The sequence below is a fragment of the Dermacentor silvarum genome, chromosome 7 (genome assembly GCF_013339745.2).
Source record: "Dermacentor silvarum isolate Dsil-2018 chromosome 7, BIME_Dsil_1.4, whole genome shotgun sequence".
NCBI classification, from domain to species: domain Eukaryota; kingdom Metazoa; phylum Arthropoda; class Arachnida; order Ixodida; family Ixodidae; genus Dermacentor; species Dermacentor silvarum.
The window spans coordinates 24,001,203-24,028,681 of NC_051160.1; the positions used below are offsets into that span (position 1 = coordinate 24,001,203).

The window sequence follows — 27,479 nt, forward strand, 5'->3', positions numbered from 1 at the left end:
CACTTCTCAAGTGAGTCAGTCTAGCATATCTGATAATCGTGTAGTAGTAGCAGTCTAGTAGTCCATGCATATTGGCGCATCCCCCACCCACTAAACATTATAAAGGGTTCTTGGTTAGTCGGATAATACCTTCACCCATAGGAGGTAGCGTTAGCTCGAAAGGAATCGTATTGCTCGCCAATCACTGCAGCAATTTTGATAGGGTTTATTGCATTTAAAAGAAAAAGCTAGAACCTAGTAACTGCAGGAATCGTCTTAATCATTATGACGGTCAACTGTTATACGAAAATCGTTGGAAATTGCAAAATTGTTTTCCAAGAAAAAAAAAAACAGCGCAAGCGCCGCACGTCTGGCAAAGTGCCCAGTTGGCAACCACCCAATGCGGGAGCTACATATAATAAAAGGGAAACCGGTCTAGCAATTCAATTCAAGCGCAAGTTCCTCGACATGGAATTTGGATTCTCCTGTGCCGTGTGTGATCGCCCGTGGTTCCGTGACGACTTGTCGCGCATCTCCGACGTACAGAACGCCGCAAAGAAAAGCAGTGCCCTCGACGTTCTCGCTCGTGCATCCCCCGGACAAGCCGTGTCTACATTCGAAGTGTGCGGACCTTGGCCAAGAACGTTTCAAGCATCAAAACACAAAACATAACAGTGACCACAAAAGCAGTGGTGAATGTCGTTGTGCAACAAAATAAATTTCATACATTGCATTTTACCACATATTCTTTTCTTTAATAATTCCTTTGGTGAATCTCAACAGCTTCGCTAAAATCCACCTTCACAGCGTGGATTGGACCTACATTTTTTTTAATACGGGCCTGGTTTGCTAACACAAATTTAAGATCATGGAAATACTAGAAAAAATAAGTTACCTGTCAACAATTACTTTTCGAAGAAAATAATGTTTTTTTTTCTCTCTATCTTCTCATTGCAGTGCGTTGATGTCCCAACTGTCTCATTGCTGCAGATTGCATCCATAGAACTGTTAATACAAACTTTTCTGGAGATTTTAATACGACGTATCGACTCCATGATCATAAATCCATCCCTAACGTTTCTACGAGTGTCGTGCCGCCACATCGAAGTTGTTGCTTATGGAGTCATCATTTTCGGGCGAATAGCAGTGAAACATTGTTCAAAGCTGAGATAAAAGCTGTTAGGCTAACCATGATCGAGGCGCCAGTGTCCTACAATGTCCATGTGTGAATATATCGCAACACTGCGCGAGTGTAGAGGACGGAAAGAAAAGGAAGTAGCTTGCATTTGCCAGCTTTGTTTACACTGTTGCCGTTTTCTTACTGTGAAATAACCAGTCAGACCTGAGAAGGGGGGGAGGTATTATACTGTAAGTGTCCACTTTTGGACATGTCCGTTTCATCTATTAGTGAAGTGCTGATTAGCTGGGGGCGCCTGTCACCTTTTGACGTGTAACCCGGCCCAGCCCATGAGAACTTCAGCAGCAAACGAAATGGTGTCCACTAGGTGGACACTTACAGAATACGCCCTCCCCCCCCCCCCCCCCCGACTTGTTACACTACATAAAGTGAATACCCTCGCTCTCACATCATCCGCTTTCAAAGTGCTTCTTGTACAAATCAAGTCAATTGTAAATCTTTTCGACTACCAATTATCATTCATCCTGATTCAGGTTTTTTCTGAACTGTCTTTTAGAAGGTATGCGTACAAATAGGTAAAAAAAAATGGATCCCTTGCTTAACGCTATGGCAGCTAAGGTGTATGCAACTATATCGTAATTTTGATAAGGAGTGTCCAATCAGCATACCTGCAAGAATAAATAAGAAACGTCAGTTTGTTGGACACGTTTTCGTTTTGGTACATCGTATCATTTCACTTCATTTTTCCCTGGAACTCACGGAATGTTAGAGGTGTATTAAAGCAAAGTGATGCGACGAGCTCATACAGAAGAAAACTCGCGCTGACTGCCAACTAAACTTTATTGACAGAAGCACCAACCATTTATAGCTATGTCGGAAACAGCAAAGAAAGCCATCCGGTTCGACAGGCACGCGCACAGGTCACACCAGAGACACAGGTGTTTGTCCACGAATTACGCCGCATGCTTAGATGTCATTTCTGGATAAACACCTGTCGTTTATTACCGTGACATTTATTTGGCAGAAGTCGACAGGAAAGACAGCCTCACTTGTCACCGCACATGATTCAGTTGCCCCGCCCTACGCACAGTTCCTATACATGAAGCCCTACTCAGAAGCTCAAGCTTAGACGTCCGTTGCATTACAGCCATACTGGTGCCTACAAATGCCTTTACAGCATTCTTGATTAATGCAGCCTTTTCTTGATGTGACTTTTTTGTCGTTCTAACCGAATCAAAATTTTCTCGTTTTTCGCATTCACAAATTGCTCGCCCCTGGCATGTCATCGGCTTTGTTTAGTGTTTTTTTTTTCCCTGCGGAGTCTAAGTAATTTACTTCAAAAGTCAGCTCAGCTGTAAGTCGAATGGCGTAACCTTCCTGGCCTCTGAATAAACGGTCGAAACATCATCTCATGCATCTCATACCTACCATTTAGACGTCGGGCTGGCAAGCAGAAGTGCTCTAGCTATTTCTCTAAAGTGTCTAGGAAGTTATACGATATATGGAAGCCAAGACCCGCGACTATGTGCATGTAGCGACTCTTTCCTCTTGCAAATCAAGCATCGAGGCTGTATCAAACATAACTTGGCGTTGCAGTCAATATGGAATATGACAACTTCGTACATCATCGTGAGTAGATATCGCGCAGCAATGAATTAACCCGTCAGTGAGTTCCAAACACAAATTGATGAAAGCAAAAGGATTCGAGTGAGATTTATGGCTTCGAACGGAGGCAAATGAAGATCGAAAGTCAGAAGCTCTGGCTGTCGGAATCGTATGGCCCCGTAGCTCGGTCACGAAGTTCAAAACTTTTTCTTCTTTTCCCCGAATGTCACCGCGAATGAAAGCGATGAAATAATTTTGGGGTCACTGGTGGGACAAGAGGCAAAAGCCTAACAAAAGCAAAAATATAAATCAAGCTCGCTGAGCAAAGAATTAATATTTTTCCTGGCGACCTGGCACCCAACGTTCCATCAGCGAGCACATTCAATGAAAGCCATGAAAGCACTTGCTATAGCGGGGAAACGCACATCAACTACGCACGTTTTTATCTAACTAATAACGTGCAGCATTGGGAAAGGTACAATCCGTGCAAGCTATGTAGCGAAAGGACTCGGATCAGACCTGGACGTCTGACTGATTCTTCATCTGGTAGCAGCAGAGCGAGCCAGTGCCTGCGGCAGCTGCTCGTGCTCCCGGCGTACCTTCTTTATTTCCAGCAAGCCAGTCCGCGGCCGAGATAAAAACGGCGTGAAAGACGAGTTGACCAACATTCACCTACTGCCTCTAAAAGGATAGCCAACAATAGGACGAGAGTCAAGTTGCGAGTCACTCGCGAAGCATTTCACACAGCGAAAGAGAGTTGTGAAATTAAATTGGGCGTCCTATTTGGCAACGAAAGCCGCAGTCTTCGTCAACGCTGCTCAGTCTTCAGTCCGACCGAGTGCGAAATGCTCTCGCAAGCCGCGACAGCGGTGACACCGCTCCTCCGAGCAGCTTCAAACTTGTTCGGGACTCACGTTCAAGAACCTTCAATACCCATTTGTTGCACAGCAAATAGCTGAGAGGTTGACTGAGACGGTGCCATCACCGCGGTCCAGCATGAAAGGGGAGCTACTTGTCCTACATCAGCACCGATTGCCCCCCCCCCCCCCCCCCCTTCCGCCTTAGCAAATAGGGGGCGCACGGAACTTCATCTGAAAGTCGAAACGCGAATCACGTGCCTATTTATAACGCTCAGTAAAGTCGCGCGTATAAGCAAGGCGTAAAGTTTTCTTACAAAGCTTCTGCGGAGTACCCGAAGCACGCCTGCTGCCGAGATCCTTGGCCAGACATGCGACTCGCGTTACTCTTGGTCGCCTCGCTGGCATTAGTGGGAACGGTCGCAGGACTTAGGAAGGATGGTCGAGTCGACGGATGCGGACGTGTTTTCCCCAACAGACGCCCTCTCACTGTGCCAAAATCCCAATTCAATAAGTACCTGGGATTGGCCTTCGAATTCGCGACCCGTATGTCAATGCTCAGGAGAAAGATGTACCACTTGCTGCGCATCGAGCACATTAAATGGCAGGTAAGACTCGTAATGTTTCGTCATAGTCACTAACGAAAAAAATTATGATGATTCAACGCACACGTTAAAACGTATGTGAAGCGAAGTTTTCGTGAAGAGGTCCAGTTATATATGCTATAAAACAAAATTCGATGCGTGCAGTCGTTTTTATTCTGATCCTGTGCAGCGTGTAATCTATTGCAAACTTTGTTGCACAGCAGGGGTCCCAACCTTACTGTTATGCGATGTTTCTGTTTGCGCAGTGTATACCATTTACAAGCTCTGGCGAAATGCAAAACACCACACTTGGCGGATAGACACTGTGAGACATTGACGCAGCTATGTCACGAAGACTGAGGCGATGTTTGATGTTAGCCGAGGGAAGAATGGTAAGCAGAGGTGTAGGCACAGAGAAACACGACATGCCGTATAGACTCGTGTAAGGGCCGCACCGCCAACAGAGAAGCAATTGCGTTCGGTGCCCCGATTCCACGCGCGAGCATCGGCGAAATTTCGCGCACTGCGTACTTCCGCATGCCACTACTAGATGGCGAGAGCCGGGATGTGCGCAAGTCACCGGCTGGGCCGGCACCATTTTGACCAAAAGGTTCGGTCCCGTGTAACGGCCGCACCTCGTCAAAATTGCGAGAAAAAAAGATGCGGTCCTTAAAAGAGGCTATACGGTGTACGCAAGTTTAAGGCTTCTATCCCCCCCACAGTAGCATAAACCCCTAATTCTGGTGTATTGGCCAAGAACGGGCCCATACGCAGTGGTACATACATGGTGGCTCAAGGATGATGTTGGCCAATCAGTAGAAAAATATAGGAATTTAAAAAATATAGGCGATTCGAATAAGCCGTTGAAAATCAAGCGGTCTTCCATTATGAAGTATGCGTGGTTAAGATACCTATGAGCCGGCAATTACAGATTTTATGTGGGAATTTATTGATTGATTTCGCAGAACAGAGGTGCACTCAATGGCGTTACATCATCGAAGATACAGAAAGAAAGAATCAGGGCAGGGATGTCACCAAGACGAGCTTCTAGTTTGCTACACTATATTTACAGTTAATATATACGGTTATGTATACAGTTGTATATGCATATTGTGGAGTACAATCGACCTCTCTACATGGCTTTCATATATTATGAAAATGCATTTGATTCAGTAGAGATACCAGCAGTCATAGAGGCATTGCGTAATCATGGAGTACAGGAGGCATACGCGAATATCTTGGCAAATATCTACAAGGATTCCACAGCTACCTTGGTTCTCCACAAGACAAGTAGAAAGTTACCTATCAAGAAAGGGGTCAGGCAAGGAGACACAATCTCTCCAATGCTATTCACTGCATGTTTAGAAATATTCAAGTGCTTAGACTGGGAAGGCTTAGGAGTGAGGATCAACGGCGAATATGTCAGAAACCTTCGGTTTGCAGATGACATTGTCCTATTCAGAAACAATGGGGACAAATTACCACAAATGATTGAGGACCTTAACCGAGAAAGACTGGAGACGCTGACGATCAACGTCTTCGATGCTATCGATGGAGACTGGAGAAGATCAACGTCTCCAGTCTCCATCGCCACTCAGAGGCTGACTGGTGATCCTGAATTCTTGTTCCCTTGCGAGGCTATTGAACATTATCTTTGCCTTCTGCATATTAATCTTCAATCCCACTCTTACACTTTCTCGGTTAAGGTCATCAATCATTTGTTGCAATTTGTCCCCATTGTTGCTGAATAGGACAATGTCATCTGCAAACCCAAGGTTGCTGAGATATTCGCCGTTGAGACTGGAGACGTTGACATCCACGTGGGTGTCAACGTCTCCAGTCGCTCAGCGCGGTCACGCAGTTGAAAAAGCAATCACGCATCTTGCTGTTGTCTTTTGTTGCTGTTGCTATTGTTGTTGCTGTTGCTATCGTTGCTATTGTTGTTGCTATTGTTGTTGCTGTTGCTATTGTTGTTGTTGTTGCTATTGTTGCTGTTGTTGTTGCTATTATTGTTGCTGTTGCTATTGTTGTTGCTGTTGCTATTGTTGCTGTTGTTGTTGCTGTTGCTATTGTTGCTGTTGTTGTTGCTGTTGCTATTGTTGCTGTTGTTGTTGCTGTTGCTGTTGTTGCTGTTATTGCTGTTGCTGCTGTTATTGCTGTCGCTGCTGTTGTTGTTGTTGCTGTTGTTGTTGTTGTCGTCGTCGTCGTCGTTGTTGTTGTTGCGTCGTCGTCGTCGTCGTCATCGTCGTTGCTAATGTCGTCGTCGTTGTCGTCGTTGTTGTTGTCGTTGTTGATATTGTCGTTGTCGTCGTCGCTATTGTTGTTGTTGTCTTCGTCGTCTTCGTTGTTATTGTTGTCGTCGTTGTTGTTGTCGTTGTTGCTATTGTCGTCGTCGTCGTCGCTATTGTTGTCGTCGTCGTTGTTGTTGCGTGGTGGAGCGAGTTCACTACTTTATCCATTCGCAGAGCAAGTCTAAACTCATTATGAAGATTACGAACGTCTTCTCCAGCTGCAGAAAGGTGCCTTGGTTTCCGTACTATTTCGCGCAGTGCAAGCCGAATTACCGTAAGGTGAGTGGAGCCAGCTTCTGCGAATACGGTGGGTGCTAAACATAAGCTTTTTTTCTTTGTTGAACCTCGCGCACGCAGCTGCTTTCTCTCTAGTCACGTCACCGCCGTAGGAAAACTGACTGCACAGTGCACGTAACGTCAGCCTGAAGTCACTAGTCAGCATTTAGTCAAAACAAAGACTCACAGAGAGATGCTCTTGTGCTCTTTTTTTAGCCAAACCTGACCCCTGCAATACAAAAAGCTACACATCAACCGATCAAATCAAACATGGGGCCTTGAAGTGATGATAACAGTCGTCGGACAAGAGATGTCACTGAAGCCAAAATTAGGCGAGGGGACTTGTCAATGCCGCAGCTACCATGAAGGAAGAAAAAAACTAGGAAGTTGTATCACATGACAACCTTGAAGCGTAGACATAAAAAAATTAAGGTAAAGGCTTTTGGAAAGTAGGCCTTCACTGCATCATAGGCAAGCAGTCATTTCTAGCCGACCAGCATGCGGAGGGTAAGGTGAGAGTAGAGTGGAAAGTGGGTGGGGAGGAGCGATCGTGACGAGGGCATCACTAAATGCTACCACCAACCAAACAATTCCTTGAAAGCTTTGGCACGGCCGCTGGATAAAAAAAAAAAAAGATCCAGCGGCCGTGGCTCTGGTAACCAAGTAGGGCCTATTTTCCAAGAGTCCACGCGCAGGTGAGCCCCGAACGAAAGAAGGGGCGGCGTCAGAGGAGGTTGTCTTGTCGAGGTTAGCTGACTGTTGTCATGCGCCATCCTAGTTTCCCCCCCCCCTTTTTTTTTCTTTTACTTATGGTAACTGCTTTTATTTTCAGCATTTATATGAGGATGGCTCAATCTCCTCCGCCATCAAAAAAAAAAAAGGGGGGGGGGGGGGGTTAAGCTGCTGCATACAGTAGTACGAGGGAAGTCTAAGTGTTAAAAAGGGGCGGACAGCGAGGGAAATGTGGAGTATAGGTACGGGTGCCGCGGCGCTGCTTCCAGTTGTTGTAAGATGCAGGGGTGACAACAACGGAAAATAATATACACATGAGCATTGGCGTCGTTAAACCTGCAGACCAACTCTTTCCACAAAACAGGAACAAAGAAGAGATATGGTTTTGACATCTGAAAAGGCAGCAATAGAAATCACAACATCCGAAATGGTATTCAACCTTTTCTGCGACAGCAGAGGCGTGAATTTCCCTGGCTTGAAATCGCAACGACGATTTATCACCGTTTATCACCAGTATAGTACACTAGGTGTCACTAAGTACCACTAGGTACTTTACTAGGTAACGCTTCTGGTTGACGACGAAGAAAGAAGTTCAACGCTTCGGGAACGCGTTCGGGCCCGAAATTCGTTGCGCGTCTCTCACCTGCCTGCATGAATAAAAAAAAACGTGGGATATTGTTGTTTTGTGTATACGTGTACCTATTATTGTTTATGCATGCTTCGATGCTAGCATGACGCCAAGGGCCCAAATGCTTCTCGTGTATTTATCTTTTGTGTACTTACCATACCTCGGCTAATAAATTCAAATTCAAGGTCATCGAATTGTCTCGCTATGGCGCGTTTCCACAACACCCAGCACGTTGTATCTTGTGGTCCAACACTTTTTAATGCTGAATTAAAGTTCCGCCTGCTCCTCGCAAGGTCCAGCATGGTGACTGAGAGACACGCTCGTCGGTGAAATCTGCAGCGCGTCAATTGTCGCAATGCGCACGCTATCGCTCGCACAAATACCAACGCAACGTGGTTCTGCCTTTAATTTTTATTTCCAGAAAGATAATATTCTGTTGAAAACCGTAGGCTAAAAACTGTCCAGAACTATGTGTTGAGGCAAACAGTCGATTTCGAGGTACAGCCGCCCAAATACTTAACTAGCGTGCGCGAGCGGCGACTTTCTGTGCGCCAGCACCTTAAATTAGGAAAAAACTTACAAATGACTATATGCTATCTTCACGAGCTTTGTGAGCATAGTCAGATAGCACAGTCATTTGTAAGTTTTGTGGTATTTTAAGGTGCTGGCGCACAGGAAGTCGCCGCTCACGCACGCTATAGATAAAGATTTGGGCGGCTGTACATGTGTATGGCGATATAAAAAGATGGAAGCAGTATTAGGATGCGTTAAACGTAAAAAATGAGTCAAGCCTGAAACTGTGGAAAGTCCTAAGACACATAGATCAATATAAAGAGCCTGCTAACGTTAATGAGGAATCATCATTTGTGAATTTGCCAAGCGCTTTCATCATGACTGCAGCAAAAGTTATCACTCCGGCCGATGACGCCGCGAGCATAAAAGAATGGCTGCTGAACATGTACACGCAAGCGCCTCAAAAGGATCACGATACATCCAGCTACTGATGTGTCAATTCGCGTTGATGGTCTTTTTGTTCGTGTTTTCTTCACGCAGGGCACTGCCACATGCTGGGCCACGATAGACTTGCTGCCCAGATCGCTAAACATAAAAAGAATATATGGACCAACCTGCCGGTAATTGCATACTTTATTGTAGTACTCACGTATTGTAGTACTCGTGCGCCCGCCGGGCCGCAAGGCTCCGGGGAGAGGGTAGGGAGGGGGGAGACCACGTACTACGCCGCGCGCTCCCGCCCGGGCGGCTAGTATCTTGAAACCCGCCTGCGGCGGGGGCAGAGTCCTTCCTCCCTGCGATGTGTTTTCGTGGCTTAGTTCGCGTTGCTGCGAGCGGCAGGCCGAAGGCCAATTCGTTCACTGCTGCTGCCGCGCCTCCTCACTCCAGCGTTTTAACAGCGAGTTTCCGCGGTCATCGAGTGAGATGCGTTGATGTTTGCTTGTGCGCGCGTGACACCATGCTTGTTAATTTAGTTAGTATGCGTATGTTTACAAGTTCATACGGTCGATAAAACTATTATCCTTACTTCGTATAGCTGTCCACTAGTTCGCTATCGCAATCGATGCTTCGACTTTCGGGCGAAACTGCGACTTTTTTTTATCTCCTTCGCCGCCCAAAGCCAGAACGTGACGCCGACGCCGCGAATGCGGCTGGACTGACCATGCATTTGCTATCGCAACAAATAAGTAACAACGAACTGGCAACTTTTGCGAACCTTCATGGCACGAAAAGGGTATAACCATGGCATCCAATATTGCACGCGAACCTGTCATCGTGCGCAATCACGGAGGCCACGGTATGTAAACAGAGTTCCCTACTGTGTGTATTATTACTACAGAGAACTATGGCGCTGCGATCGTTCAGCTGTCACGGGAATGATGGTTAGTGCGTGTATCAGTCTATAATCTTCGTTCTTGAGGGGAATCTGACGACCTTGTGGCCTTATTGCCTGTGCTTCACCTGCCCTGGATTTTAATGAAATTCGATTTTCCTGAACTGATGAGATCGATAAATGTCTGCTCACGTGTTTAAACGTTGCGAAGCGTTGGATTTATAACGCAATATTTCGTTGGAAATCATGAATTTTCAAAGCGACAAAGGCGCTTGAAACCGGAAGGACGAAGTTTAGGCAAAAACCGTGTTACTAACCGTCATTTCCACGACGACTGAACCACCATGCTTGCTGTATAGTTACTACGTAAACTAGAGCTAGAGTTTCGCCCTAGTAATTTTTGTGGGAAACTGTATGGGTTGAAATATGCCGGTGTTCGAAAATGCCGAAGTTGAAAGATGCCGATGGCACTGCAAGTAGAAGTGTAGAATAGTTTCGGGAAGGGAGGACGTAACTAAGCAGTGGTTCTCAGCAGATTGCTTGCCGCAACTGGCACTGCGCTGAGCAGGGTCCCGTAGCGCGCTTTAGCGAACTTATTCGTTGCAGTTACTGCTTCGTCACTTTGCCCGGCACACTTTTCTTTATGTGCATCATTCAGATTGATTGCTTATACAAAATTTCCCAATGCACGTAACTTTTACAGCGAAGCTGATAGCTGCAGTTGGTCGGGATCTTTTGTGGGCCCGTTCTGTACTCAAGCAAAAACAGTAGCGCCACCTAGTGGCCGTGGCCACTCAGAAAGACCTCAAACGGCAGCTGGAAAATGGGCTTTGTGCTTGAGTTTCCGCGCAACAGAAATGTGTTTTCTCACAAGTACGAATTACAGTCAGAAGCTATCATGTCTGTACTTTTGTTTGTGTCGTACTCTACGAATTCTCTGACGCAATTTACTTTGAAAAACTCCATTAGTTCGATAAGGCACTTACGCTCGGCGGAGGGCCTAGAAGAATGCAGACGTCTGCTGCACTTCTGCACATGTACGTGCGCGCGCGACGTACGTAGCTTGTGGTAGTGGTGCTTGTCTAACGTCTGCGACAGCTACGCTGTACATACATTTTTACAGAGTGGAATGGAGGCGATTTTTTTTTTTTTAGCGTAAGTGCATCGCGCGATCGGCTTCCACAGTGGCGATCGACTCGCTATCAAGCAAATCTCTATCACGCGTGGCGGGAACGCCACGCAGGATAATGTGGAAGAAGAGCTTTCCGTATGTGGATCCCTTCTTGTGAAGTGCCATTTCTCCGGTCCTAACGTTTCTGCAACCTTCTCTTGCAGGGAATATACGAAGAAAACACCGAAATGGCCAAAACGGCCAAATCGCCTCTATTAGCTGAGCTGCATCGAACATCGTCTCGGCACTTTGTGTCCCCATCTGCGTGCAACCTTATTGATTGCGCGTCCACAATAAAAAAAAAAACGCTTCAGCGACCTTTCTTTCATTTTCTGTTTTCCCCCTTACCGAACCGCACCTTTGGTCACAGAGCAGTATTTTCCTAAATAAAATTTATTTTTTTTATTTTCTTTCGCTTCGTATCATCCTAGACGCTGTGATATCGACCATCCTATATTGTACAAGAATAAAGTAGAGCAGCTTCGTCGTAGCTCCGAAAGCGATAACACTCTGGTTCAACTTTAAAAAAAAGTACCAGTTTCCCTGAAGCTCTGACGCTTTCCATGAGGGAACAAAAATCTCCAATATTATACCAGCTGTATGAACACCCTCAGAAACTTTAATATTCACAATGCGAAGAACTCCCCCTGGAAACGAAAGAAGACTGTAGGTAACGAGCAAGCTCAAATCACCCTGATATTAAAATTCCACTAAATTGAAACACTAGGGCAGTTAAGACTGACGTGCAGACTTTTACACTGTTTTCCTTAATTTAAATAGGTTTATATTATTTTATTTGGTTGTTGTTGTTGTTGTTGTTGTTGTTGTTGTTGTTGTTGTTGTTGTTGTTGTTGTTGTTGTTGTTGTTGTTGTTGTTGTTGTTGTTGTTGTTGTTGTTGTTGTTGTTGTTGTTGTTGTTGTTGTTTGCGGCGATACACCAGCGTTGGTACGCTATTGACGTATCGGATGTCCAACTGTTTTGTCTTATTTGTGCCATCGTGGCACCGTAAAAGTTTTCAGAACCTGCTACGTTGACTGTTCGGCTCATTCAGAACGCAATGTATAAGCAGAGGCCGTCAAAATTCATGACGTCACGGCAAGAGGATGTGGGAACTTGAAGATGGTGTCCCCATCCGTCTTCGGACTATGCGTGTTTTCTGGCCTATCAAGACTCCTGACACAGCAATGGTGACTTTTGGTGTTGTAGACGGGCAAATTACTAATAAAATTCAATGTATTTTTCTCTTTAATGCCCCTATAAGGGTCGTTTACAAACACCCCTTCACTGTAGTGTCATTGAGTGCAGATGTTGACAGTGTCATATTAGAAAGTTATAGCTTGTGGGAGACAAGCACCTGAAACCGCAAGAGAGGACAGCCTCGACGTTATCGGGAGGGGGGGGGGGGGGGGGGCAGTGCAAGGTGAAGCAAGTTCTAGGCATCACTAGGGCCTGCTGACCAGGACTTCCCTACATTGGCGATGAACGTTGGACCCCAAACTATAGGCTCATGTCTGTGTATTTCTAATAAGGCGACCAGCCCAGGCTCTCAGATGTTGTTGGCATGACAACCTGAGAGCGTAGGCGTGAACCTCCACTCTGTCGTAACTGGTCGTAACCAAGCCCCGACTACTACTGGCGCGGCAGCGCAGCTTCCCAGGCCGGTCCAGCCGCGCGCCATGGGCTTGGGCCCCAGAGATTCCGATTTCCATGCTGATTGTCCACGCCCCTTAAACTCGGAAACCGCCACGAAGCGTTACTGAACCAGTGTACTCACAACTCCGAATTCTCTCCGCTGATCAGTTGAATAGCAAGGCGACACGCACGTCTCTTAGCGTAGAGGAAAGGCTACAGCTCCGACCCTCCTATACGTGAAACTCATAGGCACTGTTTTTCTTCACCGATTTAATTTTATTGACTGTTGACAAGATATTTTTTTTCATTTGTGTCCTCAAATGTCTCACTAAGCTTTTTTCGGAAATTTGAAATTCTTGAAGCACTGACGCGCGAAACTTAAAACCTGTAACCACTCAATAAAAAACGAATCTCAAAAACCATAGTGAATGATCATCAAAGTCATAGCTTTCTATTTTCACCTTGGAGTCCATCTCTACGCCATCCAATCATCTACAAAAGCGTTATGGACATATCAGCAGAGATAAAAAGTCTAAACCTCGCTGACAGCCCCAGTGTCAAGTCCTACGTCACTTCCACAGTATATCTTGGTGTAATGTTCACCTCAGCCCCGCTGCCCACCCCAATGCCAAAATCCAACGCCACTTCATAGCATACTCTAAAGTCCCACTCAAGCATGTTGTCAGCTCCACCGCAACCATTTGCCATGCTCACAACAGATTATTTGCAATTTCGCTCCAACCCCACCGGAATCAATGGCACACTAACACACCAACTTCTTTGACACATCAGCGCTCTTATTTTACAATCAAGACGCAAGGTCGTAGCGAACTCATGGGCACACCACTAGGCTTCACCTGGAAGAAAGTCAAAGAAAGCTTCGTTTTATAAGTAATACAAGTAGGTCAAGTGTGATTATGCCTGGCGCTAAATGAAAAAAAAAAGTTTAAAAAAAGCCTGGCTCTTCATTCTCTCCTCCTTTTCAGTTGCGGACTGTTTTCAGAGACTATCGCTGATACTGTGGCAGGTTTATGAGCCCACGAAGCCCCCTTTCATGCAGCGCACCACAGCGTCACGTAGACTGCAGCGTGAATGCCCGTGTTCGGAAAATTGTTGCCCGAGTTCTGCTCTAGTCAACGTGACATGTCGGGACAAATACATGTCGTGACATCCGCAGGGCCTTCGAAGATCGTTGCCGTTCAGACGATGGTCGAATGTCGCGTTCAATTTGTGGGCGTGTATTGTTCGAACGCAGTCAAAGAAAGGAAGTCAGGCTCAACTAAATTGTATTTTTAAAGCAGCTCCATCTGAGTGGGAATGTATAAACCTTTATTTACGGCATATAAACTAAGACGAAGAACTTCCGTTTTTGGGCTGTTACAGCGCGTGTAGCTGCCCCGCGCTTCGACTCTCCACTTATGCGAGCGTGTCCTTTCAACAGGCCCGTCTTGAACATGGCACCGGCCCCGTCAAGGCACTCAAAAAAATCTGTATATAAAACATTCAGGCTCCGCGTAAGCTCACCGCATGGCAGTTACCATCCAGTGAGTTCACAGTGAATGCTGGATCATTTTGGTCACCTGGCTGCTTCTCTTCTCCCTGGCCGCTTTGATAGCATATGGAACCATATGGAACCAGGTGGCTGCCCTCAGTCCAGGGCGCCACAGGCAGGTGCCGCTCTGCGCGCCCTGTCGATAAAACTGAGTTGATCGTCAAGGCTGTCGCTGGCCAGCCGTCCCTCCCACCAGTCCACACTCGCTTGGTCTTTAGGGGGCAGTCCGGGGATGGCCCGGCATGCCCAGGTGGTGTGTAACAGTGTCGGCTTCTCAGAGCACCATGGGCAACGCGCGGGGTATGCCGTTGGGCGCATTTTATTAAGAATGTGTAAGTTGGAGTACATCTGGATTAAGCACCAGCTGACAGCCTCCTCCTTTGTTAGTTTTTGTGGGGAGGGGAGATCCGCCTGAGAGCCTTTTAGTAATTTAAGATGGCCGCATAGTCGCACGGTACCGAGCTAGGCTCATCTGGGGCAGGATCACGGAGTGCTCGGTCTGTTGTGTATCACCGAGCCACCCTGTCTGCCTCCCGGTTCCCTTCCAGTCCCATGTGACCCGGCATCCATATTATGCTATGCTAGGTGGGGCGATTTCGTGTATCTAAGGGGTCGGTACGATCTTGTGCGCCAAGGAGAATACTCATTGCTGTTCGGCCGACTCGCCCATGCAAGAAATTTCGGCAGGCCTCCTGGGAATCGCCAAGAAGAATACTCATTGCTGTTCGGCCGACTCGCCCATGCAAGAAATTTCGGCAGGCCGCCTGAGAATCCGTAAAGATGTTCAGCCACCGTCTCTGGTGGTCGTTACGCCGGGAGTAACCATCGATGTGACTCCGTCAGATTGTCACTTTCCCAAGTTCAGGAGGCTCGCACTCCGGCTGGCTCGAAGGATGTCCATGAATCGGAAATGCGTACTCTACATGACGCAGATAACGGGCGACAAATTGCAGGTAAGCGTCGAGAATGGATGTCGAAGAGACAATGTACACTGGACATACGTTTCCATGGCCGCATGCCCAGCATGACCGGTAGCCAGGATAATGCGGGCGGTACGTGAAATCACACGGAAAAGGGGCCACATACAGTCAGAGACTTAGATTGGACAACAATAAGCAACAAAGGCCGTTCCAGCCAGGAACCTGAGCCATTTGTTCGCCTACTGTAGACCCACGGCCGCTGGATAAAAGAACGACTTACACCAGAGGGCGGGCGTCGCCCTAGAAGTAGAAATAAAGCCCAAGCTGGTGGCGCTATGCTTGCCATCATCTCTTCCATACCACATCCTCTCTCTGTGCGAGTATATATACCCTCGGCTCAATGCTGCCGTGAGCGGAATCCTGTGGATGTCAACTTGATTGTGTGGAAAAGCCTACTTCCAGTATTTATTGTTCGAATGACATTGCTTTTCACTTCAAAGGAGACTTTTTGAGGATTCATTTCGAAATTTCGGCCGGAACTTGATCTTCAAGTGGTCATTTGGTTTGGTACTACCGCTCTGGGTATTGCGAGCAAGAACATCTCTGAAGTCACTTTCAATTTCCTGGCAATTTGACAGGAAAAGTGCTGGATTTAATTCTTTCTCCATTTCTATTGTTTCTATGATGCAGTACTTATTTATTTAACATTATTGACTGTATTAGTGACTGCTAGCTCTTAAATTCAAAATTTTCAGTCATTCATGTTGTTTTAATTTTTATCACTTAAAAAATCTTTTTTTATATCCTTTACCCCTTTTACCGTCCGATTCCTGGCTTATCCGGCAGAGTGGATCAGCTTTTATTTGATAATATTGGAAATGCCAACGTTCTTTGCTGGATTTTCCACAACGTTTCATTCTCTAATCAATAGGCAGAAATGACAGAAGGAAATTAGCAAGAAACACACATACACAACGGCAAGCATTAATTAACACTGAAGCGCTTGAATTAATGATAAGCGTACAAAGCACGACTATACACTTGCTTCAATGAATACATATAAGTGTGCCCCCAGAGAACAAGCAGTTCAATAAACCTATGAAAAATTAAAAGATAGACAAGCAGATGTAGGAATTTTAATATTTATCGTTACATATGTCAGCAACAGGCAGATCGTCTCAGCGCTTCTGCCCCCCCCCCCCCCCCCCCGAAAAAAAAGAAAGAAAAAAACCCTCCGCTGCAATAGCAGAGCGTGGCCCTTCAATAGCTTTCCAAAGATACGAGGCAGCCCATACTGAACATGTGTTCGGGGCACCATAAATTAGAAACCAGACGTGAAAGAATCGAAATTGATTCTTGGAGCTCTCCTATATATATCGCGCGCCCGAGTGATCAATGTCACACTTCTATCGTTGGTCGAGTATTGAGGAAGCCTTTTCGAGATTTATGACACGAGCGAAACCAGCGACTTCCGTTGTACAGGATACGTTTCGAGCTGCTCGACGAAGAGCGAGGTTGCGATCACTGGTGAGCTCTGGCGAGAGTGTGTGTGTGTCGATGCGATAGGACTATTCTCCGAGCTGGTAAGGACGGCTGTTTTCTGGGCACTGAAATAGCGGCCGCACACATATATCTATTCAATCGTTGCTATCGAAATGCAAGTCGGAGTGGATTTCTGGCCGCGTTGGTGTGCCAATTTTACGAGATGCATGAAACCAAGGTAAGAAAAAAAGAAAAACATCCCTGAACACCAGTGAGCCTTTCATTCCCTGTCTTTGAAATAACGTACTCCACCCCCACCCTCCCTCAAACTCGATCGCACACCAAATAAGCCTCAAAATCCATTACCCTTTTTTTTTTCTCACTGTACGCCGGACCGTTGGCATCCACTAAACTAGAATCGCCTATTATTAAAGCTTATAGAATTTCAAGTTTCAATTTAGCAGACGCGACTGGCTTGCCTTCAAGCAAAACTTGTTTTAGGGCAGTTTCGGTGGATTGATTCCGAACGTTAGCAACTTTTTCTGGTGTTATGACTTATTACTTTTAGGTTAATCACTGTACTCTATCTGCCACTGTATCTTGATGCTCCTTAGCAAAGCCGTGTTGTTTTCTTATGGCTGTTCCATTGCAGTGCTGATGTATGTCACTTTGTCTGTTCCTTTGTTCAGCACTGTATCAGCACAGTATCATTTCACACTGTATCATAACAGTGCTGGTGTCCCGTGACCACTTTATGGATAGATATGATCCCTGTAGTGCTACGCTCCTCGACAATATTTGTCCGAAACAAAACTTGAATTCAATGGTCGCTCAACATCGCACGCGAGTATAGGACACACAGACACGCGTTCTTCAGCATGTGTGTTCGTTGCTTGTGTTCAATATAGACATTAGCAGTTTGCTACCGCGGCATCAAATCTCGAACTCACCCAACAAGGAGTTTTGTGAGCGTGTTTTTCCCATTGGTTGTGCACAACTTTCCCCACCGTCTTACTATGGTATACTTTCCAGTCGCGTATGCGGAAGTCACGTGGGTCCCAGCGAGGCGGACATAAAGTTTGGCATCTTGCGTACGCGAGAAGCTCACCGCAGGGAAATCTGCTCAAAAAGCAGAAGAAAACATCCGCTCGCGTTCCCTAATCTAAAGCACTATAAAACGTCATTGAAGATAAACACTTAACCAGTATTGACTGAAAAAGTATATCATCGAAACTTTATTTTCGTTACTTTTGTGGTAATAGGTTAGGTTTTGCTTAGTCAAGAAAAATATGCATTAATTATGTCTGACATGAAAAAAAATTAAATTGCTTACGTGGGCTTTCTCAAAGTCCTATTTGCAAATGAGTGGTGAATTTCTCAGCTTGTATGTACATCAGTTATCCCTTACGCCGGCTTCGGGGCGACCAAACTGATTCACTTCACAGAATCTAGTGCTGCTTTCATTGTGGAAAACTAGGAAGCCTCAAATTTGATGCTTCATTCTTTTTCTTGCGTTTGAGACAATTTTTCTTTTGCGATAAGTAACAAAGGACCCCTAAATAAAAAAATACGGCTGTCAGTTATGAATGGATCGTAATTTTCTTTAGTAAAAAGCGACTAACATAGCCAAATTCGGTTCGTTGGATGCCAAGCAACACAATTTTCCGTTCTCGTTTATTGTATTAAGAAACAACCTTCAAAGGTGATACTTTGCCTAAGAAATTGGCTCAGATGAGGTTTGTTATATATTGCCTGTGCTTTTTATTTATTTTTTCTCTTTATTATTTTCGCTGTCTTTAGTGTTTTCTTGGTCTTAGTGAGGTCGCCGTCAGTTCGCCCTTTCATTAGGCCTCACTGATCTCTATCTTCCCATCGGTGATTAACTGGACTGCACACTAATTTACAACATTTGGCAAAGGCTTTGGAGACACTCCTCGACTGAGAAGATGTCTGCCGTGGACCCTGCCGCACGACTACTATGGTCCACGCTCGGCACGCCAGAACTCAGTACTATGACAGAGACAGACTTTATAATGAGTGGTGGAGAGATCAGCGTATAGCCGCACGCTTGGCAAGCTAATGCAAATTATTGTGCGAAAAGTAAACAAGACGTGGAAAAATAATGATAGAAAGTGGGAACAATAAAGAAAGATTGGAAGTAAGGAAATCTAAAACATTCCACAGAATAAAATGGACCCAGTGTGCTTCAGGTAATTTTCCTTCCTCGCGCCTCTGTTTTGTGCTACCACAGTTCTCTTCTTTATTTATTTATTTATTTATTTATTTATTTATTTATTTATTTATTTATTTATTTATTTATTTATTTATTTATTTATTTATTTTATACTTTTATTGATATATTATTTATAGAGGCTGTCGCTCTGGACATAATACCTACGTTGGAATGCTTATGCATTAAGGTATCTCTTTGGGGTTATACCCTCGTTATATTCGCAATCTACAGACCTCCCGACTCCCCTCCTGAATTTTTGCACGAATTACGGTCTTGTAGGAATAAATATTTACGCAGTGAGATTATTCTACCAGGTGATTTTAATTTGCCCGGTGTAGACTGGATGCGCCTTCAGCCTGGGCCACATCACAGTCAGGATATTAATGTACTCTTTGATATCATGTTAACACATGATCTCAGACAAGTTGTTCTTGGGCCGACGCGTGTGCAGGGTTCTTCATCTTCAGTTTTGGACCTTGTTTTCTTAGCTCGGAAATTCGCTGAATTCACGGTGGTGATCGAGCAGGGGCTATCTGACCACTATCTTGTTTGTGTTTGCTTATCAGCTTGTTTCCTGTGCTAAAACTAAAAAATCATCAGTTCATTTTGTCAAAGCTTATTCTCGCGCGAATGACACATGCGTGATTGATTACTTGGAAAATTGTCTAACTGATTTTGACGAAAATAATGTTCACTTACTTTGGACCCGCTTTAAGGACATGTATCATTTTTGCCTTGATAAATTCATACCAAATAAGAAAAAGCTAGTTCACAAGCAAACAACCATGGATCAAAGGCAACATCATTCATATGAAACGTAAAATTAAGAGATTAAAAAAGGCCCGTAGGCAGCCAAACTTAATATCTGAAGTACAAGACAAGCTTGCACTTGCCGTGCTAGATCAAAGGATTATTATTTTAACTCATCTCTGTCTAATTTAATTACAAAGAATCCAAGCAAATTTTGGAATTACATTGCTGAGAAGAAGAAACCAATATCTCAAATTACAATAAATGCACAGATATACAGAGAAGGTTGAACTTGCTCATCACTTTAATATGTTTTTTTTTTTTTAAGTATCTTCTCGAATCCCCGTGATTCTTCACGTAACTGCCCAGTATACCAACCATTTGATGTGAATTTTATGTCGTATGCTGGTGTACTCTCTATGGGGCTGAACCTAAAACCGAAATGTTCAAGTGGGCCTTATAATATCCCTAATTTGTTTCTCCATAGATATGATGTAACCTTATCAAAGTTTCTTGTTATAATATTCCATGCTTCATTATTGTCGTCCGAATTACCGAGTGATTGGAGAACAGCCCGAATAGCACCAATTCATAATAAGGGAGACCGTCTACTTGTAGAAAACTACCGTCTTATTTCTTTAACGTCATAATGCTGCAAACTCATCGAACATATCATAGCAAAAAGCATAACTACATATCTAGAAAAGCATTCAATTTTAACAAACTTTTAGCACGGGTTCAGAAGAAGGTATTCGACTGTCACACAGCTGGTCACTGTAGTTCATTCCTTTGCATCAACCCTTGACAAAAACGGACAGATAAACATAATTTTCCTTGACTTCCGTAAGGCATTCGATACGGTCCCTCATGATAAATTAATTCTAAAACTTGAAAATGCAGGAATCCCTCAGATGTTTATCTCTTGGGTTTCTGCTTATTTGTCTAACCGGAAACAATTCGTTGAGATAAATGACGAAAAATCGGGCTGCCTTCCGGTCACATCGGGTGTTCCCCAGGGCAGTGTGCTCGGTCCTCTTTTTTTTCTATATAATAATGATATTCTTAACACTGTTGAAAGTGGTGTACAGATTCAATTATTTGCCGATGATTGTGTGCTCTTTAAAGATGTTTCTCTCCATGATCAAACTAGCGTATGTTGTAGTTTAAATAATATTCTTGCATGGTGCAGGTGCGGGGGAATGACGCTAAACACAGATAAAAGCGTACTACTGCGAATGACACATAAGAAACCACCCCTGTCTTATACATATAAGTTAGGTCCATCACCTCTTCATGAATTAAGTCACTAGCTATAAATACCTAGGAGTGACCCTTAACAATACACTGTCGTGGAGTGATCACAAAACTAACACTTGCGCTTCAGCCTTCAGAAAACTATGCCTGTTGAGACACAAACTTAAGAAAACCCCATCTAACGTTAAAATGCTATGCTACATCTCCCTAATTAGAGATAATCTGGAATATGCTTCCATATTTTGGGATCCGTACACAAAAACTAATATCAATAGTCTTGAGAGAATTCAGAGAAAAGCGGTCAGATTTATAATTAACAAATTTTCCAGATGTGATTCCCCCACCGAACTTATGGAAATTACCAACATTGAACCACTCGAATTAGAAGAAAGAAACGGAGACTTGTATTCCTTAAACTACTTCACACCAACAATTTATCCCTTGACCCATCTGAACATTTATCGCAGTTATTGGCCAGAACTACACGCCACCGCAGACGTGATGCATTAACCCCTTACTTTGCAAGAACAAACACATATAAGTTTTCTTTTTTTTTTTTTCCTCGAACTGTAACCGAATGGAATTGTATGACTGAATCCACTTCCTCATCTTGTAATTTCATGGTTCTGTTTGCTTTGTCAATCTGACTTTCATTGTATGTACCATATGTCGCCCTCCCTGCTTGGACCACGTGTCCGCAGTATTTAATAAAGAAAATAAAATAAATAAATAAATAATTTTTATTTATATTCCGCGATCACCGGTGCGCACTTTTCCCATAATGTGAAATGCGTGTTTATGCTATGCAGTTATGCTTGTGGGTCCTATTTTTGGTTATTAAGAACTTTTGATGCAATTACTCTTTCGCGGTGCGTATCTACGCCTACGCCTATACTCCGCTGTTATTTTGCTTTTTCTTTTCAGCGCAGCTGTTCATGGCTGGGGTTCCGTGTATTTTTCTTCTGCGTCAAATCAGGTCTCGGGCGAACGCGCTCATGCCACCGTTCGCGCATTCGTCGTCGTCGTCTTCTTCCACAGCTGGCTCGTCGGCGTCCCTCGGATGTGCATTTTGAGTAGATTAGTTATCAATAGTACAGTGTACTAGAAAAGGGTACACTGTATAAATAGGCACCGTTTTCTAGATCAGTAAACTCTCGGGGAGATAATAAAGGTTTCTCAAAGATTTGACGCTGTGCGACCCGCGTCGGCCATGTCTACGTTCACGCCGCCCTCTCTTTGTCGGCGTTCCAAGCGCTCGAGTATCTAGTTCTCTTCCCTTCCGCTCTCCCGTGGTAAGGGTGCCGTCGGAACGTCACGTGTGTCTAGTTTCCTCCGGCTCCTCAGGGCGGCGGTCCCGTCGTCCACGCGAATGTATATAAACAGACCAAAAAGACAAGTTGCCGTTCTCCAGCATGAATTGCACTTCTCTTCTGTCGTCGTAATGGGCAGGCCGCTATAGTCCGGACTCCCAAGGAGCAACGCGCCAACGTGCTAACAGCTTCGCCGATCATCCACCTTCATAAAGTGGAATGGCTCATGTTTTTTTTTTTAATTTTTGTACGTTGTTGATGTGATTTTTTTACTTCAGCTTCCGTTGTTCACTTAGTGCTTATTGTTGTAATGGCCCCCTTACTCAATGCCCGATCCCGTGCTTGTAAGCTGTTTCTAAATAACATAGAATGAAATGAACGACAAATGTGAAAGCGAAAGAAGTATAGCAGGCTCAAGGCGATTAAATATTTATGTGCGGTAAAGTGGTCGCCGCTACGTACGTTGCTTTCAACCCAACTTTCCGAAGCGCACCTGCTGCCACAATTCCGCTAAACGAACCGGACACCGCTTCAGTTAAGTTTTCACTCATCGCCTGCGTTTCAATCACGTGCGCGCTTTGCGGCAACTGCATTCCCCGCTCTTTCGGAATGTTTAAAATGGAAAACAACCAGCGCACGACGGGAATCATTACAAGCGCGGTAATATTTCCCTCGCTGCAGTCATTGTACTCTTGTTGCGAAAGAGGCCGAACTTCAACAGCGGCTGGTTTCCTGGGATCTCTGGGTGACAACGGCGCGTAGCGCACAGCGCGATTCCGAGGCGTAATTTAAAACCTTTCCAACGTGCATATATTATCGGAACTGAAGAAGTGTTTATCGCTGGCGTCTCCATGTGCTGCTCGCGGCGGAAGTCGTCGGTTCGTGCTGCGAAACACGAACACCACGTGTCACCTGTGTCCAACGGACAACCTGAACGGGGCGAAAGACGAGCCGCTCCTCAAGCAGCGGAGTCCCGTGCCTCGAAGACACTTGACGAGCGTTCGTTTTTAAGCAACCTAGGCACGAAGAGAATCCACACAGAAAAAAAGAGCTCTAACGAGGCGAGTGAAATGAGAGAAATGAGAGAGACAGAAGGAATGAGAAAGAGACTCCGCGGTTCTCTCGATTGGATTGCAAGCGGTATCGCCACTCTCTGTTTAAGAAAGATGTGTGGCGCAAGGTAGTCTGATAGTACTCTGATAAGTACTCTAATAGTACTTTGATAAATACTCTGATAGTACTCTGAAAGCACTTGCTACTGTTATGATTATGTTCAGCTTGTTATGCTGTATGTTATGTTGGCAAATATCTACAAGGATTCCACAGCTACCTTGGTTCTCCACAAGAAAAGTAGAAAGATACCTATCAAGAAAGGGGTCAGGCAAGGAGACACAATCTCTCCAATGCTATTCACTGCATGCTTAGAAGAAGTATTCAAGCTCTTAGACTGGGAAGAATTAGGAGTGAGGATCGATGGCGAATATCTCAACAACCTTCGGTTTGCAGATGACATTGTCCTATTGAGCAACAATGGAGAGGAATTACAACAAATGATTGAGGACCTTCATCGAGAAAGTGCAAGAATTGGGTTGAAGATGAAAAAGTTGTCGCAGTTTCACCTGAAAGGCGAAGCATCAATTGCGATAGCAAATTTGTAGAGAGTTATACGGAGTAATGATAGTAGCTTTATCAGCTGTATAAACTTGGACATGCAGCAGCACCGGCAACACGCAGAACTGTTGTCGACGCCCTCGGCGTTTTGCCCGCGTTCGCACAAAATGCGTGCGGCGTTGGTGACTGTTGCCGGAGCCTCTGATATAAATAGGCACTTGGTGCCGCAGCTAAACGTCGCCTCCCTTCCCTCCCCCTCCCCCCCACGGCCTTTCGTGCGTCAGAAGAAGGCGCGTTTGCTCTACATATATGGTGTTGGTAAAGGAGGAAAGAGACGCCTACTTCTGCAGCCCTTAAGGGAGCACAGCACAGAACGCGCGTTTGTTCTCCGCCGTGCGTTCACTCCCCGTGAAAGCGCGCGTCCCTCGTGCCCTTTCACTCGCACATACAGCGTTCGGCGGCGCGCGGCGACGATTTCATCTCCATTGACGTCATACGGAACCTCACGGCGACGGCGACGCCGACGGCAGAAATCTGCTTTTGAGTGTCCATATAATTGCTATCGCAATAATATGCAGAAGACAAAGATAATGTTCAATAGCCTGGCAAGCGAACAAGAATTCAGAATCGCCAGTCAGCCTCTAGAATCTGTAAAGGAATATGTTTATCTAGGTCAATTACTCACAGGGGACCCTGATCATGAGAAAGAAATTTACAGAATAATAAAATTAGGTTGGAGTGCATACGGCAGGCATTGCCAAATCCTGACTGGGAGCTTATCACTGTCGTTGAAAAGAAAAGTGTACGATCATTGCATTCTACCGGTGCTAACATACGGGGCAGAAACTTGGAGGTTAACAAAGAAGCTCGAGAACAAGTTAAGGACCGCACAAAGAGCAATGGAACGAAAAATCTTAGGAGTAACGTTAAGAGACAGGAAGAGAGCGGTGTGGATCAGAGAACAAACGGGGGTAGACGATATTCTAGTTGACATTAAGCGGAAGAAATGGAGCTGGGCAGGCCATGTAATGCGTAGGATGAATAACCGGTGGACCATTAGGGTTACAGAATGGATACCAAGAGAAGGGAAGCGCAGTCGAGGACGGCAGAAAGTCAGGTGGGATGATGAGGTTAGGAAATTCGCAGGCGCAAGTTGGAATACGCTAGCGCAAGACAGGGGTAATTGGAGATCGCAGGGAGAGGCCTTCGTCCTGCAGTGGACATAAATATAGGCTGATGATGATGATGATGATGATGTTATGCTGTGCATGCCTCCAGCTGCCCCGTGCACCTCTACTTAGTTCTCCACACGGAGTTCTACAGTATAAACGCAGTAGCTTTTATCAGGCTGCCCATATTTCTTTTTTTACGTTCCAATGTTAACCCCGCCCAATTGCCTTTAACAATGGTAATAAGTCGCAAGAGTTTGAATGTGGGGGATATTTTACGGTAGGCCTATAGTTAACGACGGGGAGAACCTTGCAGGAGCTAACTATTGGCTGCGGCAGTTCCGGGTGTCGTGCTACAGCAAGTATACCATGACGCCCTGCGCTGAAGATGCGCTGAAGTATTATACTTCCGCTGTATAACGTTAATGACATCCATGCTACATTCTGGCCTAACGAAAAATAGCCTATTTATCCGAGACCACGCAGCTCCTACACTTACTTGATGCAGAAGAGCGGCGGCGGTTACCTATATATGAGTGAGAAAATGCGCGCCACTGTATAATTATTCCCTTTGAAGCGATAACTTAGGTCGCTACGCTGCACCGGTCATGGGCGCCGCTATTGCGCGCACCTGTTCATGCTGCAGGTCGAGTGCTAGGCACCCGTGCCGTCTTTCACGTATACGACCCCAAGCGCACGGCAGCGCGGTGAAGCCAAAAGCAACCGCTCGTGGCCTCCGAGATTACAGGCGCTTTGTGATCTCGGAGGCCACAGCCCGTCAGGCGCGCTTTCCCGACACACTTCCCAACCTCACACCTCGAACTTTCCTCTTATCAAAGGACCACATGCTCAATCGTCCACCGATGCGGATAATTTGATGGGATGGACAGGCTCAGCCATGTGACGCGTATATACCATTGCCACGGAGCTCACTGCACGGCGTGATGCTTTCGCTTGCGTTTTGCACCAGCACGCAAGTCTGGTGCAAAATGAGAGAGATATATAGCACGTAGGTGCTATATATGGCACCTTTCTCTCTGAGGTGCCAAAATCAGTGCGTGCGTGCGTGCGTGCGTGCGTGCTTGCGTGCGTGTTACAACCTATAGCTCTCGATATTATTTTACAGACGACGAAGCAAGTCCCCGCAATCGTTAAATTAGTCCTGTTTCCTCTTCGTTCTATTTTTTGATGTTTCGTGCCTTCAACATAATTCATGCAGATGTGATTAACCAGAGCCCTCTCCGTCGAGCCGCTATTCATAATAGACTGTGTGTTGAGAGTGTCTGTCGCGCACTATCAAACAGACGTTGCCCTCGGCTCATTGCAACGTCTACGCCGAAGGCACACGCCGAGAACCAGGCCGGAAATTCGACGTCGCGACTCGCGACATGCATTCACAGCTGCGGTCAGCGACTCGACTACTGCGACCTCCACCTGGTTGTGCTAAACCGTGCGCCTGCCATGCAATTGCACACAGGCGTGGAATGGGCTGTACACGCATCTTGCGATTTCTGCAGTGCTCCCCCAAAAAAACGGGGACAAGGAAAAGGAATTACACAGGACAAGCGCTGATTCGCAATTACGTTCTATTAGAAGAACCTAATGAAGGTTACGCACTGTTGTGATATTGTGCTATGTCGAACGTTGCATTTTATACTATGTTACAGTAAAGACCACGTGATCTTTTATTACGTGTGATAGTCGGTACTCCCGTTGTCAGCAACGTGTGTTACTGCCCTAAGTTTATTGCATACTTTTTTTTTTGTTCACATGTGCTTTTTACTTTCCGCCTGTTCCTCTCCGCTTGCTATGCCATGTAATTCCTTCTGTAATAAAACAAGGTTCCCAAACGACTCTGTCTGTCTTCCTCATCACTGCGCATAAGCAAAAGTGCCGAACGGTCCTAAACACTACAATTTCTTCAATGAATCGCCCCATTTCCTCCCTCAAAAATGCCTGCAGAAGCGCTTTCCATATCCCGTCGAGAACGACAGACAGGCCGGCGCACACACACACACACACACACACACACACACACACACACACACACACACACACACACACACATACACACACACACACACACATACATACATACACACATACATACATACATACATACATACATACATACATACATACATACATACATACATACATACATACATACATACATACATCCTGCAACTCGTAGTCGCAAGTCCGGTTCTCATCATTCCGTACACTGGCAAAATGAATATCCAACAGGGCCGGTATTTTGTAGCGATGCGTTATGCTTTATTCTGTACTAGTCTTATCATCCACCGCTCACGGCCGGCTGACCCCGTTGATAACGTGAGCGGACCGTCGCTCTGACCACTGACCAAGCGCGAAAAGCGCGAAAAGGCATTAGCATCGGAAAGGCATCGCTACAAAATACCGGCCCAGGTGAAGTGTTTTACAGAAGGATTCTTCGCGC

The 27,479-nt window shown here is 45.4% G+C and overlaps 2 protein-coding genes across 5 annotated transcripts in view; one reads left to right on the top strand and one right to left on the bottom strand.

Annotated features, from left to right (window-relative positions):
* The window catches only part of LOC119457742 (serine protease inhibitor 42Dd), a 123,280-nt gene that overhangs the window by 80,097 nt on the left and 15,704 nt on the right, over positions 1–27,479 (bottom strand). The window contains exon 1 of one of the 4 annotated variants that reach the window (XM_049670347.1): positions 9,253–9,370. The exons of the other annotated variants lie outside the window; for them this stretch is intronic. The gene's annotated coding sequence lies outside the window, so the exon portion shown is untranslated. Of the gene's footprint in view, positions 1–9,252; positions 9,371–27,479 lie in introns of those variants that run through there. 4 annotated transcript variants of the gene reach the window in all.
* LOC125946648 (uncharacterized) lies at positions 3,867–11,473 on the top strand. Its single transcript, XM_049670348.1, has 4 exons — positions 3,867–4,187; positions 6,629–6,733; positions 9,144–9,223; positions 11,272–11,473. Exons 1-4 carry the CDS (start codon positions 3,951–3,953, stop codon positions 11,324–11,326), a joined length of 477 nt encoding a protein of 158 aa, XP_049526305.1. The 5' UTR covers positions 3,867–3,950; the 3' UTR covers positions 11,327–11,473.

What these genes read in the sequence shown, in the direction of transcription:
- LOC125946648 (XM_049670348.1), top strand. Translation starts at nt 3,951, where the DNA reads ATGCGACTCGCGTTACTCTTGGTCGCCTCGCTGGCATTAGTGGGAACG. An exon ending in TCGAGCACATTAAATGGCAG is followed by an intron (nt 4,188 to 6,628) that starts GTAAGACTCGTA and finishes ATCCATTCGCAG; the next exon opens with AGCAAGTCTAAACTCATTAT. An exon ending in ATATATGGACCAACCTGCCG is followed by an intron (nt 9,224 to 11,271) that starts GTAATTGCATAC and finishes CTTCTCTTGCAG; the next exon opens with GGAATATACGAAGAAAACAC.